The following is a 20,623-nucleotide window of genomic DNA, read 5'->3' as shown; positions in this document are numbered from 1 at the left end:
CCATGTACTATCTTCTGCAGTGTTCTGGAGGTTTTCAGGACCCATGTTTTAAGAAGTCACGATTCTCAATGTTTTGGGTTTATTTTTGTTTTGCACCATTACACAGAAAATACATGGCTGAATTTAGTTTGAGGAAAGTAGATTACACCTAACCAAAACAGATACCCAAAAGATTGCTGACAAATTCCCATGAACTCTTATTCCAGTGCAACTTTATATTAAGTATCACAAAATAAAATATATATTGTCCAAAAACAGGTTACTTAATGTAGTAAATCACACTAGAGCCAGCCCATTGAATCAGTGGGGATTCGTGAGTCAATATCTCCATCAGTTCAAATGGGCCTACTCTAACTTCCTAAGCTAAACTATCAGTTAATATATTACTTGGAGATACTGGGAATACCAAGGCCACATCCAGTTGCTAGCCCTAACTTGAGCAGATCCATTAAAACAATGCATTTTACACAACAATAGATTTTAGCTGGTACTATTCATTGAATTTATAGCTTGGTCTGTGACCATATAATAATGAATTAATGAATAAATTAAGGCCCAACTTTCTGATTCTACACCATTAGAACAGCCACTGTAGATAGTCTAGCCATCAGAATTAGAATCTTAGGAATTCAAGTTTCAAGTTCTCTGGTTTGGGGTTTGTTTGTTTTTCCCCCTTTCCATCTTATATTTTGCTTTGTATCATTCAGCTCGAATGTACTGTTAATCAAGAAACTGAGTTGTATCACAGTAGTACTGTGTTTTTTTTTTTTTTTTAAAGGAGCTATGGACCAAATTCCATGTGACAACGTATTTTGAATGCTGAATCTCAGCAATCCTCCATTACATCCATTCAGACATTCACAACATGCACACCTTGATAATAATCACATATTTGGAAGCTGAATCTGAAAAACTCTACAAAACTGGCAAAAGAGAACAATCCTGTAGGGAGATTCCCCAACAAAGAAGCTGCAAGCTTCTACTCATAAAATGTCCAAGAATAGAGCTATATTCTGTTTGTGAGCAGAAGCAAATCCGTTTAATCCATTGTTTTACTTAAACCAAGGAGCCACTCATCCTCTATCCTGGGATTGATATTTTATGTGGAGAAAACATCTTCAGTAGTTTGAGGAAGCAGTTGATACCACTTCAAATCAGTGACTCCCAACCATGGGTAACTCTAGTGTTCTTGAACTGCAATTCCCAGAAACCCCAACCAGCACAGCTGGTGGGGAACATTTCTGGAACTGCAGTCCAAGGTTGAGAGCTACTGCTTTAAACTAGCCATTCTCAAAGGGGGTCATATGTTCCCCTTGGGGGCCCTGCCATATTTGAAGGAGGCCACAAATTGGAAACAATCATTCACACACCACTTTAAAGGTTTGTTATATAATTTACACAATCCTAATTCAGCCTGTATTTCTTTCATATTGTGTTTATGGTTGTGGCCACACAAAAAATGGTTGAGAATGGCTGCAAAAAAATGTACTGAAATATTCAGGGCTTGACTTGAACACGTTAGGACTGGGAGCATATGCCTGATGAAAAGAAATGTCTCCTTATAAGTAATATGAATGTTATTATTAGAGTCCACTGAATTATGCATAATCTGAAAAATCTACTGGCAGCATCAGCTTTATCTCTCCTGAGTAAAGCACATGTCCACATTTCTCTATGGTGAGTTCAGTATCAATCATAAGCTAGAAGAGTTTTGATGGCAATGAGCACACGACATTCAAAACATGCACTGATTTTCTGTGAAAACAGAAGCAAAGCAAGGTTATCCTGTTATTACTGGTAATGACCCATATCCTTTCAGAGTAGTATATCAAAAAGTACATTATTCCCACAAGAGATTTATAAATGAGAGTGTTACCTTTGATAATCAAATGTCCAAGTCATGGGCCTCCCCCATGAACACATTGTAAAGATTTCTGTAAATTTCTTATGTTTGTTTATTTAAAATATTTTTACCTTGTCTTTCTCCTTAAACCCACCCCCTCATATGCTCTGCCATATGCTGTCAAGTTAGCTCCAACTTAAGGTGACCTTATATATGAGTGATTTTTAAAAGGTCCTGTCATTAACAGCTCTGCTCACTTCTTGCAATTCAAAGCCATGGCTCCATTTATTGAATCAATCCAGATTTCTTTTTTTTTTTTTCCTGATGCCTTCAACTTTTCCCAGTGATATCAGAAAAGCAGCAACAACCACATACCTGATTATTTCACTGGGGAAGCAATTTCCATCCACCATTTCAATCCATTTCTTTGATTCTTGCTGCCTAGTGACAAGCGGCCTCCTACATTTACCCCAATGTATAACTATTTTGTTCTTCATGCATGTTTTTTTTCATTTGTGAAGAAAAACATGCAGGAGAAAATCCCATAAGCTTCTTTCCTCCTTTACTGCAGCAACCTGAAACTGACACCAACATTCCATTCCATTTAATAATTATTTCCCTTGGGTTCCAGAATCTTTTCAGTACTGGGCCCCTCCATCAAAATAAAATAAAATCCTATTTTACTATATGGTCTCATTTTTAAAAAAATGCTTTAATCCTTTTGACCATTATTTCACCGGGGGGGGGGATCTATCACCTCAGAGTATTACAACAGTTTTTACAACTGTGATGTTCCATTACAAGGGGGAACCTCTTACCTTTTAGCATGTTCTGGACCTCTATACTATATGTACACTACCAAAGTATCACTGATCAGATGGTATCACATTAATAGGTAATGGGGCCAAGACAAAGGGACTCCTTCTGCCCATTGTTCTATCAAGCTATCACAGACAAATTGGGGATGAAAGGTCAGGTTCCAAGAGAGCAAGGAATTTCTACATGAAGCCCAAGTCAACTTGTTGTCTGAGGCAGATCAACAAAACTCAACCACCACAGTGTTAAGTTCTATACTATGAAGCCCTGTACAATTATTTTGGCACAAGATGGCGGCGCAAGTATTTGCAGCGGCTAGGCATTCCAGAGATCGGTCCTTATTATGGACTCTACGTGCTCAGGCACAAGTAACTTACAGTCGACAAGAATTATTATCTATTGGCAGAGACTGTTGCAACTTTGAATCGAGGGTCTCAACTTACAACATCCCAGCTGAGCTTTTAAGACGGCCTGCATATCGGGGGGTTACTCCCCCTGCTCTCCCTGTCAGGAAGAAAAGAACACGGAGAAAACGCAAGCAGAAAAGAGGCTGCAGGGCTGGTCTACGAGTGAGGTTAGGCAAAAATCCTCACAAGCCTGCATTGCCAAGTCTTTTTGTCTCAAATGTTAGATCTCTACCCAACAAGATTGAGGAGTTGGAACTTACTATCTCCCTACAGAAAAATATTCGAGACTGTTGCGTTATGATCTTTACAGAGACATGGCTTGATTCTTCCATCCCAGGGGAGGTAATTGAACTACAAGGACGCAGAGTACATCGAGCAGACAGGTCTATTGAATCTGGGAAGAGCAGAGGTGGAGGGGTTTGTGTTTACACAAACGATAATTGGAGCACAGATGTTAAAATAATGGACATTCACTGTTCTCCTGATTTGGAGTATTTGGCAGTGAAATGCCGCCCCTTTTACCTGCCGCGTGAGTTTAATGTTGTTATAATAACAGCAATATATATACCTCCTGATGCTAACACAACCACAGCTTTGAGTTGTTTGTTAACTGCTATCAGCAAACAGCAGCAGGCCTACCCAGATGGAGTGCTGGTGGTAGCAGGTGATTTCAATCAAGCCAATTTAAAGACCGTCCTCCCTAACTTTTATCAGTATGTGGACTGTCCCACTAGAGGGGAAAATACCTTGGATCAGGTATATTGTAACATCATGCATGGATATAAGACGAAGCCATTGCCTAGCTTGGGACAGTCAGATCATATATCTCTTTTTTTGATTCCATCGTACAGACCCCTTGTTAAAAGAATCAGACCATCAATTAGAGAAATACAAGTGTGGCCAGTGGATGCAACTGAGCAACTTCAAGATTGCTTTAGGAGCACTGATTGGACACTGTTTGAGGAGGACAATGTTGATACTTATGCCTCGACAGTACTGTTTTATATCAAAAGCTGCATCGATGTTATTGCTACTACAAGACAAGTACGAGTGTTTTCTAACAACAAGCCTTGGCTAAATAGAGAAGTGCGCCTTTTATTAAAAGCCAGAAATACTGCTTTTCATTCTGGTGATGAACTACAGTATAGAGAGGCCAGAGCTAAACTGAAAAGGGGCATTAGGGATGCCAAAGCTATGTACAGCCAGAGAATTGAACAACACCTTGAAAGTTCTGACACTCGCAGAGTGTGGCACGGCCTACGACAAATCACTGGTCAGAGTAACAAAAACAGTCTGTGTAGCAGCAGTGATTTTTTGGCTGAGCAGTTAAATCAATTTTTCAGCCGTTTTGAGGTGGAAACAGGAACAACCATTATTCCAGCACCTACTGTCCATAATACATCACTAGAATCTACCATCGACAGACAACCACTAGTACTGCAGATTTCAGATGTGAGACGCGCTTTCCAGAATATTAATATTCGAAAGGCAGCTGGACCAGATGGAATCATGGGACGAGTTGTTAGGGGCTGTGCTGCAGAATTAGCTGGAGTTTTTACGGATATTTTCAATCTATCCTTGTTGCAGTGTTCTGTCCCCACTTGCCTGAAGACATCTATTATAGTGCCAGTCCCGAAGCAGTCAGCTGTGGTATCTCCCAATGATTATAGACCAGTAGCTTTAACATCTGTTATTATGAAATGTTTTGAGAGATTGGTGCTGGATTACATTAAGGCTAGTCTTCCACCTTCTTTGGATCCATGGCAATTTGCATACAGGAGAAATAGATCTACTGATGATGCTGTGTCCATCGTACTCCATACTGTATTGAGCCACTTAGAACAACAGGGAACTTATGCGAGGCTGTTGTTTGTGGATTATAGCTCTGCTTTTAACACCATTCTACCAAATAGGTTGTTTTTAAAAATGATCAACCTGGGATTACCTCAGGAGATCTGCATGTGGATAAAGGATTTTCTGACAGATAGGCCACAGTCAGTAAGGATGGGATCCCACCATTCTTCTACCCTGGTACTAAGTACAGGAGCTCCCCAGGGCTGCGTGCTAAGTCCTTTCCTCTATTCCCTGTACACACATGATTGCACCCCACTATATAACACCAATGCAATTATTAAATTTGCGGATGATACAACAGTGGTGGGACTCATAAATAAGAACAATGAGTCTGCTTATAGAAAGGAAGTACAAAGATTGATACTATGGTGTAAAGAAAATCATCTCACACTTAACATCAAAAAAACTAAAGAACTCATAATTGATTTTAGGAGGAAGAGAAATGTACATTTACCACTGTACATAAACGGTGAGGAAGTGGAGAGAGTTGGTAGTTTTAAATTTCTGGGCACTTACATCTCAGAGGACCTCTCATGGACTATAAATGCCAACATGCTAATAAAGAAGGCACAGAAGAGGCTGTATTTCCTGAGAATGCTCGGGAAGTTAAATTTATCACAGCATTTGCTTCTGTCCTACTACCGTAGCACCATTGAGAGTGTCCTAACTTATGGCATTCTGGCATGGTTTGGGAGTAGCTCTGTAGCGGACAAAAAAGCTCTACAGAGAACCATTAAAATTGCCCAGAATATCATCGGGCTCCAGCTACCAACCCTGGATGACATCTTCACATCCCGCTGTCTGAGGAAGTCACACAGCATCCTGAGAGACTCTTCCCATCCTGCTTATAACTTTTTTGAACTGTTACCGTCTGGCAGAAGATATAGAACAATTAAGACTCGGACCACACGTTTTCTAAATAGTTTTTATCCTAGAGCTATAATTGCAATTAATAATGAGCTTAAAGACCACCAGTAGTGAATAATTAGTTGGACTGTGTTACTTGGACTGAGGTGTAGATGTTTGTATTTTTAGTGGGGGATTTCTAGTGGGTGGGGAGTGTTTGGGGAATGTTATGTGTGTGCATGTGTCTGGTCTCTGGGTGTCTGTGAATTTCGTTGTATGATATACTGTGTATATACTTACAATGACAATAAATTATATTATTATTATTATTATTATTATTATTATTATTATTATTATTATTATTATTATTATAAATACCCTTCTGGCAAACCCAGTGTAGTGGAGTGAATAAAGTGATGGACTAAGACTCAGAAGGCCTGGGTTTGAATCCTTGCTCAGCTATGGAAATTCACTTGTGGGTGTAGAACTGGTAAAACCACTTCTTAGATATATCATTAACCTTGAATAAGTTGCTGTATGTTGCTTCCAACTATACATTCATTCATTCATTCATTCATTCATTCATTCATTCATTTAACTTATATGCCGCCCACTCTACCCAAAGGCCTCTGGGTGGCTTATAACAATTAAAATACAATAAAAAGATAAACCAATTAAAATACAATTAAAATAAGATACTCTAAAAATTGCCATCAGGACCCACAGTTGATATTATTACAAGCCGTCTGGAACAGGAAGGTTTTGACCTGGTGCCGAAATGTCATCAGTTTCGGCGCCAGATGACTCTCAGTTGGGACAGCATTCCATAGTCTGGGGGCAGCTGCCGAGAAGGCCCTTTGTCTATATGCCATCCCTCTTACCTCCTTGAGGGACGACTCTTTCAAAAGGGCCCCCTGGCTAGATCTTAACTGCTGAGTAGGCTCATATGGAAGGAGGCGGTCCTTCAGGTATCCAGGGCCCAAGCCGTTTAGGGCTTTATATGTCAAAACAAGCACTTTGAATTGGGCCCGGGCAGCAACTGGTAGCCAATGTAATTTAATCAGAATCGGCTTGATGTGTTCCCTAGCGGCTCCACCACTCACCAGTCATGCAGCTCAATTCTGGATGTTGTTGAAGTTGCTGGACCTTCTTCAAAGGCAGCCCCATGTAGAGCACATTGCAATCATCTATACGAGATGTTACCAGTGTGTGTGCCATGAGACTCCACTCGTCCAGGTAGGGTTGTAGCTGCTACAATTTCCGCAGCTAAAGGAAGACGCCCCTGGCCATCAAGTCCACCTGGGCTTCCAGAGTTAGACTGGGGTCCAGAAGCACCTCCAGGCTGTGGACCCTGTCCCTTAGAGGGGGTGTAACCCCACTCAGGGCAAGAAAATGGCCCTCCAACCTGTCTGGCACTTCCATCTTGTCTGGTTTGAGTTTCAATTTATTAACCCTTATCCAGTGCATTATCAGGTTCAGACACAAGTTAAGTACAGAAACTGCCTCACCTGGATTGGGGGAAAACGAGAGGTAGAGCTGAATGTTGTCAGCTATGTAGAATTAATATACCGACCTGCATCTCTCTCTCTCTCTCTCTCTCTCTCTCTCTCTCTTTTCTGTTTATACTCTTCAGTTTTACAAAATGAAGTGAATTCTCTTAGAACCAAAAGATGCACATGCTTATATGAAGATGGTGAAAATTCTGAGAGATCAAATTCTAACAATTGCCTTGACATTGCATTTTATAAATGAAATGTGCACAGTGACATCATTCACTTTTTCAGTTCAGATCCCTGTTTTCCTCTTGACAACCCATACATAAGATAGTCATCAGTTCAATAATCCAACAGTATCTTTTGGGGCAGAAATGTGCTTGCTGAAATGAGTACAGTATTTTTTGCAGCTTTGACCAGCAGCTATATTTCTGCCAGCTCTGTAAACAAATAGCTTTCAGAATAGTGCAAATTACTAACAAAATACCACATATTGACTGGGTATGTCTAATACTAAATTGCATCAAAAGCCCTTCAAATGGCATCAATATAAATATTCTTTTGTGTTAACTTAAAATTGAAAGAACAGAAATGGCATGTTTTCATTGCACATTTAGTGAGAAACATATTATACTTCATTATGTTTGCAAGTCTCTGTTTATTTTTTCCACTTGTCAGCCCTTGACAAATACACAAGAAATAACAAGCTTTTAATATAAGCCATGTGTACTGTTTAATTTACTACAATGTAAAACTCAACTGCTCGATTTTATAGCAAATGATAAGACAGTCCAATAAATAAAGAACCTAAAATAGCACAGTAGCTGTTTAAAAGGACAGGAACAATTAAATACACTGCATATTTTTAGTTTGGGGAGTAAGATGGAGATTATTTTATTACATTTAAAAAATAATATAGCAGAATGAGATACTGAAATCCATACAGTTGTACTTATATGATAACTGGCCAGAATCCTATTCCTGTGCTACCTGGCACATAGTAAGAATGTGAGTGGGAACCCATCAATGGCTATTTATCACTACGATTTACATAATTAAACCTACGTGGCATCAATTTCCAATAGGATTCCAGCAATTACCTTGAAGTCAGGCTTTCTGATGAGAAAGCATAGACCTTACCCAAATACCACAAAGCCTCAGCAGCCAGCTTTACTCTTGGCTTTGCCATAGGCACAGGAACATTAAAATTTCACCAAAAATATACAGCCAATCACATCTGGACAGAATTTGTCCTACCTGAACAGAAGGAAGATACAAATTCAAGACCAGTAAAATGCTATCAACAGATGGACGTGACTGCGCTAGTAGATTTTTTTATGAGATCTCAAGGTGATCTTCACTGATTATTATCTTCATTTGTTAACAAACTGGCGTGAATCCTACTGGTTTTCATGTAAGGTCTGTGTAACTTGCTGGTGAATGAGCAATGTATTGTATAAAGGTAATTAATATGAAGAAGCATTCAAAATAATCAGTTAAATATTATAAATAAAGACTAAAACAAAGGAGGGATGCCAGTTGCCACCCCCCCTTGTCTTTCTTTCTTTCCTTCCTTCCTTCTTTCTCTCTCCACACCCTACTTCCTGTAAAACATGCATTCCCAGTTACCTCTGTTGCTTTCCCGCCCCCAGTGTTAGCATAGTATGGATTATTTTCCCATTTGCACCGGCAAGATGTACACAGACAAATTATGTACAGGTACCAGCATTCTGCATTAGTAGAAATTATCGGGGGGGGGGGATTTTTTCATTTGCAGTTATTGCACCTGTTTTTCACCTACTTTGTGCTGCCTAAGTGGTAGACGACACACTTCAGTCAAATTGGTTTTATCTTTACTCCAATTCAGCTAATTGGGAGTTAATTTTCTATATCATAACTAATCTGGTTAATTGGCTTCTAATTTGTATACTTGGTTTCCTTCAGCATTACTTTAATTTGGATATTAATTTTAATTGGGTTTAATTCGATTAATTGACTGCATCTTTGGCACATCTGGCAGCCCGGTTTGGAAGGAGAGGATTATGGTGTGCAGCCTAGCAAGTACCTCAAGGCTTCCAGCTTGTGGAATCAGCTGAGAAAAACCCACCTCCAAGAACCAGAGGAGTGAGGATTCAGCTGGACAGATTCCTTAGACTTGCAGCTAAATCAGGTCTGGTGACTAACCCATTTTGGCCTGTTCCACAATGGGTCTTGACTCAAGCTGTTATACAGACAACTTGCTCACACTATGGTGATTTAGACATTAGGGTTGTAAATGTAAGTCCCCACCCATAACGTTTTTTGTTAGCTTGGCTAACTTCTTCGCTGGACTGAAACTGTGACCATTTTCAATTCCAGCACTGTCTGCAGTGTCTTCATTCCTTGTGGGAGGAAAAGGTTTCTGCTAAAAACCCTCTTCAAGGCAACAAGTAATAGAAGATGTTATGAAATCTGTTGAACACTGAGAAGAAAAGATACAAACATTTCTATGTCCTTCAAAAAAAGAAAACAAATCAGTTGACTATTCAATATCATGTTCTACAGTAATGTGATCTGCACTTTGGACTCCATCCTCTATGAGAACTTCAACTCATGCAATTAGAAACTTGTTTTCTCTCCCCCTCACATATTTATTTGCACCCCTCAAAATCTTTCAATGAAAATAAAGGTTTAACTGAACACATCATGAAAAATTGCAGTAGAAGACTTCCACAAGTACAAGGACCTCTTCATGAGATGTGGCAGCTGCCTGGGTAGGGCTCCTCTGCCCGCCCGAATGGACAAGAGAGACGCAGACACCTGCGTCATCTCAGGCAAGCAGGCTGGGCCTAGGAGCCTTTAAAAAGGCCACCCCAGCCTGGATCGTCCTCTCTTGTCCAGCTTTATCTGAGGGAGAAGGTGTTGTGCAAGTCTTGAGCGTTTTGTTTTGTGGAGTACTTAGTACTTCACAATACATGTGTTTCATGGTGGCATTCCAAGAACTAGCAGGGGAGCTGGGGGTACCACTGGCAGAGGAAAAAATGGAGAGACCTAGCGAAGTTTTAACCTTTTTGGGGATTGAGCTGGATACCATTTAGCAATCCTGTTGATTGCCAGAAGAAAAGTTGGGGGACCAGAAATTAAGGCTTCAAAGGATGTTTACACAGGCTAAGATTACCTTAAAGGAGTTTCAGGAGGTGGCTAGTCATTTTAATTTTCCCTGTAATTTCATTGCCCCAGGAAGAGCCTTCTTACGACTGCTGTGTGATGCCATGAAGGGCCTTAATAAGCCGCATCACTGAAAGAGTCCTCCGGGATGAAGGAGGATCTGAGAATCTGGTAATGATTCCTCAAGGGTTTCAAAGGGATTTTCTTTTAGAGGGAATAACTATGATTAAGGTCAGAATCCAGACCAACGCAACAGGATCGCTGGGTTATGGTATCTATTTCCGGAGAAGACAGTGTGCAGGTGCATGGCCACCTGAATGCCAAGAGAAGGGAGTCGTGAAGGATCTTACCTTCTTAGAGTGATTTCCCTTAGTAGGGGTCTTATGGTTATGAACAGAGGAGTGGGTTAGTGAGTAAGTGAGTTAGTGGCGGCGGCAAAGACATATACATCCCCATCCTCTTTGCAGAGGAAGGAGGTAGTGGTGTCAGATGAGAAGATTATCATTTGCTTATGGAAATCGAGAATGGATCAGTGGGGGAAGGGGCAAGTCATAGCATGAGCTCGGTGTTCCATTCAAGACATCTGCCCAGTGAAAGACTGATGGCATGCTGGATGGGAGAACATGCTTTCGAAATAGGAACTCCTGAGGCTGAGGTCAAGGTTGACTATAGTTACAGACCTGTTTGCACTATGGTAGACCCCTTTGTGGAAGGGGAAGTTCAAGTTAAATAGGTTAATAAAGTTGTGGCTCTAGTTACCCCATATACTGTGTCTGTTTCGTTGTTCTGGGCTGGGCGGGCAATGGCTACTGTATAAAATACTCTTTAAAAATAAATTACTATTGACAATTCTGTATTTTAAATGCAAACTGTGAAGAAACATTTTTAAGGCAGTAAAAAAAGATTAATACCTCAAGTATGCATTACGTTTTTAAAATATACATTTCACTACTATTTGGGTCAATAAATACATGAATATCAGTATATACAATATGGAAATTTGCAAAAAGAACAGAAAGAGTCTTTGAAGACAAAATAATTTACTAAAGAAAATCCATGTAGGAAAATTACCACTCATATAACATTTATTTAATAATATGCTTGTAGTGTGATTGCTTCTGGGCTGCTGACTCAGCTTTTAAAAAAATACAGTTCCTTATGCTGACAGCAGAATAACCACAAACATTTTCATAAGGCACACTTTTTAAGCAATTGAATTTAAAATGCAGAGTGTGCTTTCCTACTCGTGAAAAGTGGGAATAAAGCTGAAAATGGAAATTCTGTTCCAATGCTATTTCAGTACATGAGTTCCTTTTTGTTTAGTTTGGATTTTGACACTCTAATGAGTGATTTTAAAATATTTTTCAATGAGTGTTTCAATTCTGTTTTAAGAAGCATTAATAAATGTTAAGTCACTGTGATTAAGGTCAGCATATTACATTGATATATTAATATTTGAGGCAATAGTCAAAGAAATCAATGCAAATTGGAACTTTCTAAACCCAATCTTCTATTCTGAACAAAAAAAATGTTGTTAACAAACTCTGTATCACTGTATGCTTCTGACTAAACTTAAACTGGAGATCCCCACACCACTTGGCTAGACAAAAGTTTCTTTACAATGAGGGTAGAAACTTGAAAATTTTAAAAAATCTTGGAGGGATTTGCCAACTTCAGTGACAGGAACAGGATACCACAGACCACCAGATCCCTTAACCCAGAATTTCCCAAGACATCTCTGAAGACAGGAAATGCAGGGACATAGGCCCTATTTCCCTCAAAAGTGCTGACCAGAACTTCAGTGAAGAACAAACACAGAGTTTGTCAAGGGAGCATTATGCTCCCAGGATTGAGAGAATAAAATTGCCTTTCTCCAGTCTTCCATTTAAAGAATTGCCTGCACCTGACCAATCTTATTCCTGCTTGGTTGGCTGCAGAAAATCTCATCAAGGATGTGATGAATACCTGCAAAATGTCAAGCTTCCTGCAGTCTTCCAGTGAGACCTTGGCCTGCATCACCAAGATGTCCTGGCTTCCAGAAAAGCCTGTCTCTGCTTTCATTTCCCTTTCAACTTTTTGCCCAGTGTTCTGCATAGAAAACTATTACAACTTAATGCCCTTTCTGCTGAGACTTGTGCAAGAAAGATTCCATTCTGCACAGAATTACCATGAGACTTCAGAGAAATCCTGTGAGATAATCTGTAAGGTATCTTGGGGAGGGGGTGGAATCTTACACAGACAAATCTTATTTTCTTAGTTTTTGAGTTAGAAAAGTGGTGGTGGTGTTCTTATAAACAGAAAAATATGGTACTATCAAATCAAATTAAATATTTGGAATAACATTCATAATTTAGAATAGGGGGTCCCAATCAAATGTCGTTGGACTGAAACTCCCAAAAACCTCGACTTCTAGCTGAGCTGGCCAGGATTTCTGGGAGTTGTAGTCCAAGGACATCTAGGGACCCAAGATTAGGAAGCTCTGGTTTAGAACATCATGGTCTTTCTTTAATGGATATTAATCATCATGAAAAAATGTCTATTAGGGGAAATATTCTTTGTGATAATGTAACACACAGAAAAAATAAAGGGAAGAATTTTCTGTGACTTCTCCGTTTCAACTATCCAACTAAGATACTCTTCTCCAGCTGTCCTCACATCCATGAAGCCATAAAGCATCTAAAACTTCTGAATATATTAAAAGATTCAGGTCCTCTCAGAATCAAGTTCCCACAGTCTGTTATACAGCTGCATGCACCATCATATTGGCTCTTTAACTTCTAATTATGATAGCCAGCCTCTGAAAACAGAACCTACGAACAAAGAATGTAACATACAGTTGGAAACTAACACGTTGAGATATCCTAATCATCCCCAAAAGTCAACAGCTGTGAGATCATGCCTTTTTTATAGCAGCAGCATTAGCACAAGCACACAAAGAAAAATATGGTGTCTGCCCACCGAAAGCCTTGAATTTGGCTAAAAATTTCTTCCACAACTCTTTCAAAGAAGCCCTGAAATGCAAAGTGTGTACAAACTCAATCATAACCTCACTAAGAAGGGAGAGAACTTTTTAATTTTTTTGTTTCCAACCAGCAAGAACTAAACAAGAGAAGTTTTACATTCCTGTTAAGAAAAAGGTTTCAAATAAATGTGTGCTTTCTTCAGAACAACACAACAAATAACACTGTTGTGTTTTTGAAATTTTCATAATTTTTGAAAAGCATTTGTTTTCTATTTCTACAGAACCACTTTGCAGTTGTTATAGAAAACATCCTTATACTCTCAGGTAAAGTTGTTTAGTAAGCTATCAGTTCTATTTTCAGTCACTAGCACTGGACCTAATCTATTTGCTGTTTGTTTAGTCATTTAGTCGTGTCTGACTCTTTGTGACCCCATGGACCAGAGCTCACCAGACCTAATCTATTAGTTTAGGGTTAGGGACCCTCTAACTAAAATGTTTACCAATTAGGCTGTTTATATCACATGCTAACCTCTCCAGGTACCTAAAAGCTGTATGTTAACAGCCAACATTCTTTGCCAAGTGAAAATAACATTGAGAATGATGAGCCTCAGATAAGTCTTGTGGTGCAGTGGTTAAACTGCTGTCCTGCAGCCAAAACTGTGCTCACGGCCTGGAGTTCAATTCCAAGTAGCCAGCCCAAAGTTGACTCAGCTTTCTATGCTTCAGAGATTGGTAAAATGAATACCCAGCTCACCATGGGGGGGGGGAATGCGTAGCCTGCATAATTAACTTGTAAACTGCCCAGAGAGTGCTTTAAGCACTATGGGGCAGTATAGAAACAGCACACTTTCCTTTTTTGGGGGGGGGGGAATGATACAAACACCAATTCCCACATAATTATCTCATTTAGGATTCTATGGCCATGATCCAATTACAAGCATACTGAAGAACTTGAGAATAGCCAAATGGTTGTTTTGTTTTGTTGTTAAATATTCTGTTCAGAAGAAAAGGTGCTGTGTGGTGAAGGAAATTGCTGTTCATGAACATAAGCCTGCCCACCCATCCCTTCGCTGAGCAGAATAAATTGTACCATTCTCTGGTCACTAGGTTATCTGTTGGAGCACTAATTTAGGGCTGACATCTATGGCTCACGTATATATGGCCTCCCCTGAATTTTTCTTACTCTTACAGGAAAAATGGCATATGCAATTTTAACCTTGTTTTGTAGTCCATGACAGTGGCTTGTTTAGAAAACAGCTATACCTTATATCTGGGTCTTATGAATACACTTAATAAATTAAATAGAGCCTAAGTTGTTGTTGTTGTTGTTGTTGTTGTTGTTGTTGTTGTTGTTGTTGTTGTTGTTGTTGTTGTTGTTGTTGTTGTTGTTGTTGTTGTTGTTGTATACATCTCATGTTTCTATAATAAATATTCAAGGCGGCTTAGGATGAATTAAGAAAGGCACACTGGAAGGAGTCATACATTTATCATAAAATATTAACTTAACTATTGTTGCATATGTTCACAGGATAAACGTACAACATTATAACCCAAACCAAATAAGGAAGTCATATGAAGTTCAGCATATAATTATTTCATGCTAATGAGCAATACGATACATGCCTGGGAGTAGTACGAATAAAATTGTACTAGAACATAAAGTCAACAACCTTTAACTTCTTCCTAATTAAAAACTTTGAATGACAGTTACACTGTAGCGTATTACTTATAGTGTTTATTCTAACACTCATGACCCCATTCTTATGATACAATACACTGTACGGCGAAATTCAAGAGGAAAAACTAGTGTCGTCAGCTTGTGCTCATTTCAGAAAGTTAGCTAGCAAGTATTAGCTTTATGTGGTGAATGAACAGACTCGGAACCATCTTCACCAGACACACAACACAGCAAAGAAGCCATATGCACAAAGGGCCCAGCTCTGCATTTTTCAGTATCAGAAAAGGAAACAGGACAAAGCAGATCTGGTCATTTTAGTGTACAGGAACCTGTGTGGAACGCACTGCATGGAATTATTTGTAACACTGCCAGTAAATATCTGAACAGAGGCTATGACAAGAAACTCATTTGGGGCCCTGCTTGCAATCTAGCAGCCAGAAGCAGGAAATGTAATGGCTAGTATCCATGAACATATAAATACTCCAACCTGCTTGCCCGTCATCAGGCTTTGGTACTTGCCACTATCCCCATTTCAGGGATTCCATTAAGGGATCCTGGGGTGAAAGCAACTGAGGTCTGCCTAACACAGAGACAACTGCCTTCCCCACATGAATGATAGGGAGTCCACCTAGTGATCAAGTACCCAGGTGGCCCACATAGTATTATTTCATTGGTTTCCCCAGCAGTTGAGCCAAGGATAGATCACTGGTGAGTAAGAAAGTCGATGAACGGCTATTAACCTATGCTGAACAAAATTATTGAGCTATATCCATTAAATCTGTAGTCATTTATTTTTTCATCCACTATGGTGTGTATGTTTTCCTGAGAACTTGCTACAACCAGATTTGCTACCTGCAGCTCCCGTTAGAATTAGAACATTTCAGTTTGATCTACCCTTATCTCAAGGTTAGACATGAACTAGTTTGGCATGGTCATTAGAGTGTTGAGCTTCAACTAGAGAAACCAAGCTTCAAATCACCATTCAGCCCTGAAACTTACTGGCTCACCTTGGGCCAGTCACTATCTCTTAGTCTAAAATACCTCTCATAGCTTGTCTGAGAATAAAATGGGGAAGAACAATGGCTTAGATCCAGGGCATAGGAACTTCCTTCCCGTGTGAGAGAAGGACCAGGAATACTGAATACTGGCTTTGGATTATTTCCCACCACTCTAAAGAAGTTTCTGAGGGTGCACAGGTAACTGCATTCAAGAAGACAAATTGCCTTCTCAAATTTGCTGATGGAAGTCATTCCATCAGTATACATCCCTCAATGGATTTAGGCCAATGTGTAGCACCTTGCATTTCTGGGAGGCACAACAGAATACAATTATAATGAATGAATGACTGTTTTTTAACAATAAGTACGGATAAGCACACACTCTTTTCTGTACACATATGTAATTCCTCCATTTTCCTATCCTTCTGTTCCCAGAATAATTTTGGTGATCCTATTCCTACATGGAAGAATAAGTTCATTATTAATTTAAGACGGCAGTGATATATTCCTGAAATATTAAATATTCAACCCTGAAAAGTTAAGTAAGAAAATATCTTATATCTTAAACTAGCTCTCATTTCTGTTTTTAATTACATGGACTTTTAAGTAGTCATTTCTTATATCATGCCTCCAATGAGCTCACTTGAATATCATGTAGCCAGAATTCCAGAAACAAGTAATAAAATGTATAATTTTATAGTGCTTACAAATTGATTTTCATTATTATTACATTGTACATCATTCACTAAAGGTGACAGTATGCTTATTTAGTTAGAAAGCTAATGCATCCCTGAAGAATAAAAGCTGCTTTAATATATCACTATGCCACAGAGGAACTAAAGAAAGCAAAAGAACATTTTGTCATCTTCAGGAAATAAGACAACTATTGAGAATTATTTAAGGCTTCATAAAACACCAAGAAAATGTGGAACTGTCAATAAGGGTGGCAATTAATCTTTCTCTTGAATATTTGCCCAGATACACATCTGATAAGCTAAAGCTAAATGCATGTCACATTGCCAAGAGATGAGGTGAAACCATTAAGGAATTAACACCTTTAGAAGTCAAAAGGTTGCATAAATTAATAGACATAACTGTCATTTAAGAAATACGTCATCTAAAATTCTACATGTTTTCAGTGACTTCAGGAAATTGGAATGTGTTATGTATGAGCACCTTGAAATTTCCACTTACAATACAGTTGGATGTGTGATTCCCAGATAGCTCCCCATGCAAATATATACTTCTTCTAAAATATGTATAGAAAGTTGTCATTTCTACAAGTGGAGGAAGTAAGGTACTGTTGCCCCAATAACTGGCATCCACAGAAAAAATTACAGAAAGACTACTTCCCAATATGCAGTTCTGTGCTACCAAGCATGGGTACATTTTTAAATTTTGCATGCCACATATTTATACAACAGAAACCAAGTATCTAAGTAATCGATTTCTCAGAATGTCAGTATGTATGTAAGTCAAACTAAACGAAGAAGTGCAAAAGCAAGAAAACTCAGATTTTCCTGGCAACAGTTATATTTTCAGGGTACACTTGAGTGTTTTGCATAATTATTAACTTGCAGTTATTTCTGGCTATTTGACTTAATTCACCAACCCTTTCACCAAATGGCAATTTCATTCACCAAATGACAATATGTTTACCATAGATTATTTCCACTTGCCAAACTATTAGATCAACATGACTGTAAGCAAAAATTACCAGAACAAATTTGATAATAAATTGGACAGCTGTGACAACGGGAACCACTGATTTATGTCAGTATATCTATCCTTGCCAGAGGTCTTAGGAGGGATAGGATAGAAATCAGAATGAAGGAAAAAGGTTACTAAGTGGGAAAGGGTTATTAGAATTTGTTTATGGCTGGCTATCTTACTTTACTGGATTTCTGGAGTTGCGTTAATGTGCACAGGGGTGTCCATTCAAGTGAAGTTTCATGAAACGTTTTTGGTACTGAATAGAGATGGGGGTATTCGTATTTATATACAAATACGACTATCCCTGCACAAGTGGAAATAACGAGGGTCCAGTCCCATGGGACCGGACTGTCCACTCACAATTTGTCTGCTGCCGCCAGCTCTGTGGAGGCTTCCTATTGCGCTGTTCTCCGCAATGGATTAGCCACTCTCCAACCTAGCAGAGAAGCTTGTCACCCTGCCTCCTGCCAGAATGGGGTAATCGACTGTGGACAACGGCATAATAGGAAGCCTTTACCCAGCGGTGGCAATGAAAACCCTTGTTATTTCCACCTGTGCGGGGATATTCGTATCCCTAGTACTGAATGAAGCCATTTCAGGAGTTCCTATGATCATAACAGTTATTGGCATGCTAATAATCCTTATAGCTACCTTTGGGGCTGTTGCTCTGCTAAAATGCAACCTAAAGATGATGAGATTGTTCACAGGCATACTGCTGGCACTCTTGACACCTGAAATCATAGTTGGGGCTGTTGTCTGTATTTACAGAGAGAAGTTCCAAACTTTATTGAGAGATGTCTTGAGAACCTTGGACAAATATAACAGAGAACTGCATACACCATAGGGATTAATCAGCAGGGATGTGTCCTAAAATGGAAGAACTGGGTTGAAGAACACAGGGCTGTGTTTGGAGGGGTTGGGGTTTTTATTGGACTTGAACAGCTAACTGGGATCCTGTTTTGCTTTCTGCTGCTGAAAATATTAAAAGAAAATCATGGAAGTATTGAATAAGTTTAAGAAGCTGATGCTGCTCTTTATAGTTGAAACTGAAAGACAAAACTTGCACAGTCCTGTTTGCCTTGCTTATTATATAGCATGCAAATAAAATATATTCAATAATAAATTGCCCAAAAAGTGATCAGCAGTGTGACTCCAATCACTGTAAATAATATTAATAAAGCAGTCTTCAGGTTCACACTAAAAATGCATCATGGACAGCGTTCTGTTTCCCAAAGTGGCAGTGGTTGGCCTGAGGGGATTCACTGGAAGAAGGAGAACTTTGATACCACCTAACGAGGGCAAGTTTTGCTCCTCATCAGTACACTAACTACTGATTGCAAATGCAAGTCATATCAGATCAAGTGTAAGTTTTCTTCTTTACCATTAAATCAAACTATCAAACAATGTGTTTCGGAAATACTTTCCATACATTCCATCGAGGAACACAATGGAAACATTGTTTTAACTCACCTGTGCACTGGCCTCCATTTGTTGGATCTCCATAATATCCAGGCATACATGTTTCGCACTGTTTTCCTGTAGTCAGATTTTTGCACTGCTCACAAACATTGCCATTGGCACAGGTGCTATGTCCATTGCACTGGCAGGCTGTAATAATAATAATAATAATAATAATAATAATAATAATAATTAAAAACACACCTTAGTTTTAGTTGTTTTAGAAACCGAAACAGGACAAAAGGATCATCATTCTTTAAAAAAAAACACAAACTGTGAATAATATTTCATAATCAACACAAGAAGTTATTTAAATGATTAGATATCAAATCAGAATTGACTGGAGGGGAATGCCAAAGAATATTAACTGGTTTCATCCTTGGGTATGCGTAAGCTAAGGTCATTTAAAAAAGAAAAAGAACAGCATCCCGCCACCAACTGCTGACTATGGGCAGAGTGTGTCTGCAAGCAAAGCAAGGATGAGGCACAGGACTCCAGGTTGACAGGGCCAGGCTGATGTCAACAAGCAGGGATGTGGCACTACTTTACCTACGTATGATGTCTCTATCCTTTCTTATGTCTAGTTTTCAGCACTGTCCCCGTAAATGATCACCAGTTCAACTGCGGCCTTAGTTTAACCCTTTATCCTTCTTCCTTGTTTCCACACATGGTCCTGGTTATTTGGGAAGCATTCCATGCAGCAATGTTAACCGGGGGACTAATATCACAGTCTAAGATTGTTAGGTTTCAGGGGAAAGTGCATCTGTGATGCCAGATTATTTAGGAAAGCAGAATCTCCAAGTTCTAAAGTTGAGGTCCTTATTTGAATGAGCGGTAGAGTTAGAATTTGATATCAAAAATTAGTAACTTCTGTCAATCACAAGCAAAATCAGTGACTTGAAAATATATTATTCCAATAAATTCACTAATTCTACCTATTATAAGGAATCCAATATTAGCACTTCCACACAGGCAATGAATTAAAAATAGCATCTAACTTTCTGAGGATTTTGAGACCCATTTCAAACCATAAAGAAACCTGCACACCTAAGAAACTAAGAAGGTTTTATTTGACACAAACCTTTGTGGACCGCAGTCCACTTCACTGCGGCTGGTTCTGCTGCAACACATTAATATGGCTACCCATACCACTTGACATTTCAAACTAAATTTGCAGCATAAATTTGCCAGCACCGTTATGTTAAGAGACAGAACTCTGATTTTTCAGAAGAAATTTTCTTGGTCCATGGCTTGCTAGTCATCTTGCTCTGGAGGCAACTATGAAACTTCAAGTCTAATCTATTATCAAATGGCTGACCTTTTTTCAAAGAAAAAACTGGGGATACACAGGATGACTCACATATTGAACAAAGAGGGTACTTAAACCTCAGCTTAAAATTTCAAGGGA

General features: G+C 39.1%; 1 protein-coding gene and 1 pseudogene across 3 annotated transcripts in view; one reads left to right on the top strand and one right to left on the bottom strand.

Moving 5' to 3' along the window:
* ATRNL1 (attractin like 1) overlaps positions 1 to 20,623 on the bottom strand; it is a 695,100-nt gene that overhangs the window by 495,174 nt on the left and 179,303 nt on the right. For both annotated transcript variants that reach the window (XM_020779948.3, XM_078389598.1), the window contains exon 19: positions 19,228 to 19,365. In XM_020779948.3, the coding sequence (XP_020635607.2) occupies positions 19,228 to 19,365 (138 nt within the window). The remainder of the gene's footprint in view (positions 1 to 19,227; positions 19,366 to 20,623) is intronic.
* On the top strand, positions 17,741 to 19,458 carry LOC110071987 (tetraspanin-6-like; annotated as a pseudogene). Its single transcript, XR_013542907.1, has 3 exons — positions 17,741 to 17,746; positions 17,885 to 18,035; positions 18,360 to 19,458. The product of XR_013542907.1 is annotated as a tetraspanin-6-like (transcript).

This window comes from Pogona vitticeps, chromosome 3 (genome assembly GCF_051106095.1).
Source record: "Pogona vitticeps strain Pit_001003342236 chromosome 3, PviZW2.1, whole genome shotgun sequence".
NCBI classification, from domain to species: domain Eukaryota; kingdom Metazoa; phylum Chordata; class Lepidosauria; order Squamata; family Agamidae; genus Pogona; species Pogona vitticeps.
The sequence above is the reverse complement of the archived record's forward strand: the minus strand, read 5'-3'. Positions and strand labels throughout refer to the sequence as shown.